The 1,091-nt window shown below is 41.1% G+C and overlaps 1 protein-coding gene across 1 annotated transcript; it reads left to right on the top strand.

Moving 5' to 3' along the window:
• The first annotated feature begins 2 nt into the window (after window positions 1-2).
• LOC131944968 (thyrotropin-releasing hormone receptor-like) lies at window positions 3-1,091 on the top strand. Its single transcript, XM_059305890.1, has one exon. It carries the CDS (start codon window positions 3-5, stop codon window positions 1,089-1,091), a length of 1,089 nt encoding a protein of 362 aa, XP_059161873.1.

The following is a 1,091-nucleotide window of genomic DNA, read 5'->3' as shown; positions in this document are numbered from 1 at the left end:
AAATGAACACATCGTCAAAAACTGTGAACCACTTGGACTTGACTGATGATTTTGATTACAATTTTGTCTGGACTCTTGACAATGCTAATATTTCTACAGATAACACGCTATTCTGTTACAGCAGCATTGAGCTGGAGACTATCAGGGTTGCAACGAAAGTTTTTGATAGATATGTGGTTCCTGTAATATGTGCTTTCGGCATTGTAGGTGGTGTAATTTCTTTCCTGATATTCGTGGCTACAAAATTTCGCAACATGCCATGTAGCCACTACCTGGCTCTACTTTCTATTGTCGACACGATGTTCCTCACGACTCACGCTGTCAACACTTTGATGAACTACTTCCCCACCTTGGCTTGGTCGACCGGATGTTGTTTTTTTGTCGTGTACACGTCATACGTCAGCAGCTTCCTATCCGCCTGGTTTGTTGTTCTGATAATGTTGGAACGTTACATCATGATTTGCCACCCTTTCAAGCATTACTATTTGTGCAGCAAGACAACATCCATTACTTTAGTCGCAGTGACTGTTGCATTGGCCTTGATTGCTTATTCACATTGTTTTCTCACGCTGGACATCTCAAACAAAAAGTCTCTTTGTGTGACAGACCCAAACTATATTGAATTTCTGAGTATTTTTACTTACGCGGACACTATTGCTGTTTTTGTGGTGCCTTTCTTCAGCATCTTGTATCTTAATCTAAGGATTATAACCGCTGTGAGAAAGCTTAAGAAACGATTTAAAGTACAGAATAGGAGTCGTGTACGTGTTGTAAATCGCAAGAAAAGACCAAACATATTAAGCCTTGCAGAGGTACGATCAACAAAATTGTTGGTCTGGGTGTCCACTATCTACATTTTCTTCTACCTGCCTAGTTATGTGGTACGTATATTTGGATTGATCTCCACACACACCACAGGACCTAGGTTGTGTGAACCTTTCTTTCACGGTCTGCAGCAGCTAAGCCAGATCTTACATCTTCTCAACTACGCCATCGATATCGTCGTGTACTCGGCTAGTAGCACCATGTTCAGGAAAACCTTCATGCAGGTGTATTCAAAGACAGCTAATTACCTGCAATGCATTAAGTAA

Source organism: Physella acuta, unplaced genomic scaffold, assembly GCF_028476545.2.
Source record: "Physella acuta isolate Inbredline_101_S28 unplaced genomic scaffold, ASM2847654v3 ptg000516l, whole genome shotgun sequence".
Lineage (NCBI taxonomy): Eukaryota > Metazoa > Mollusca > Gastropoda > Physidae > Physella > Physella acuta.
This window is presented reverse-complemented; position numbering and strand designations above follow the sequence as displayed.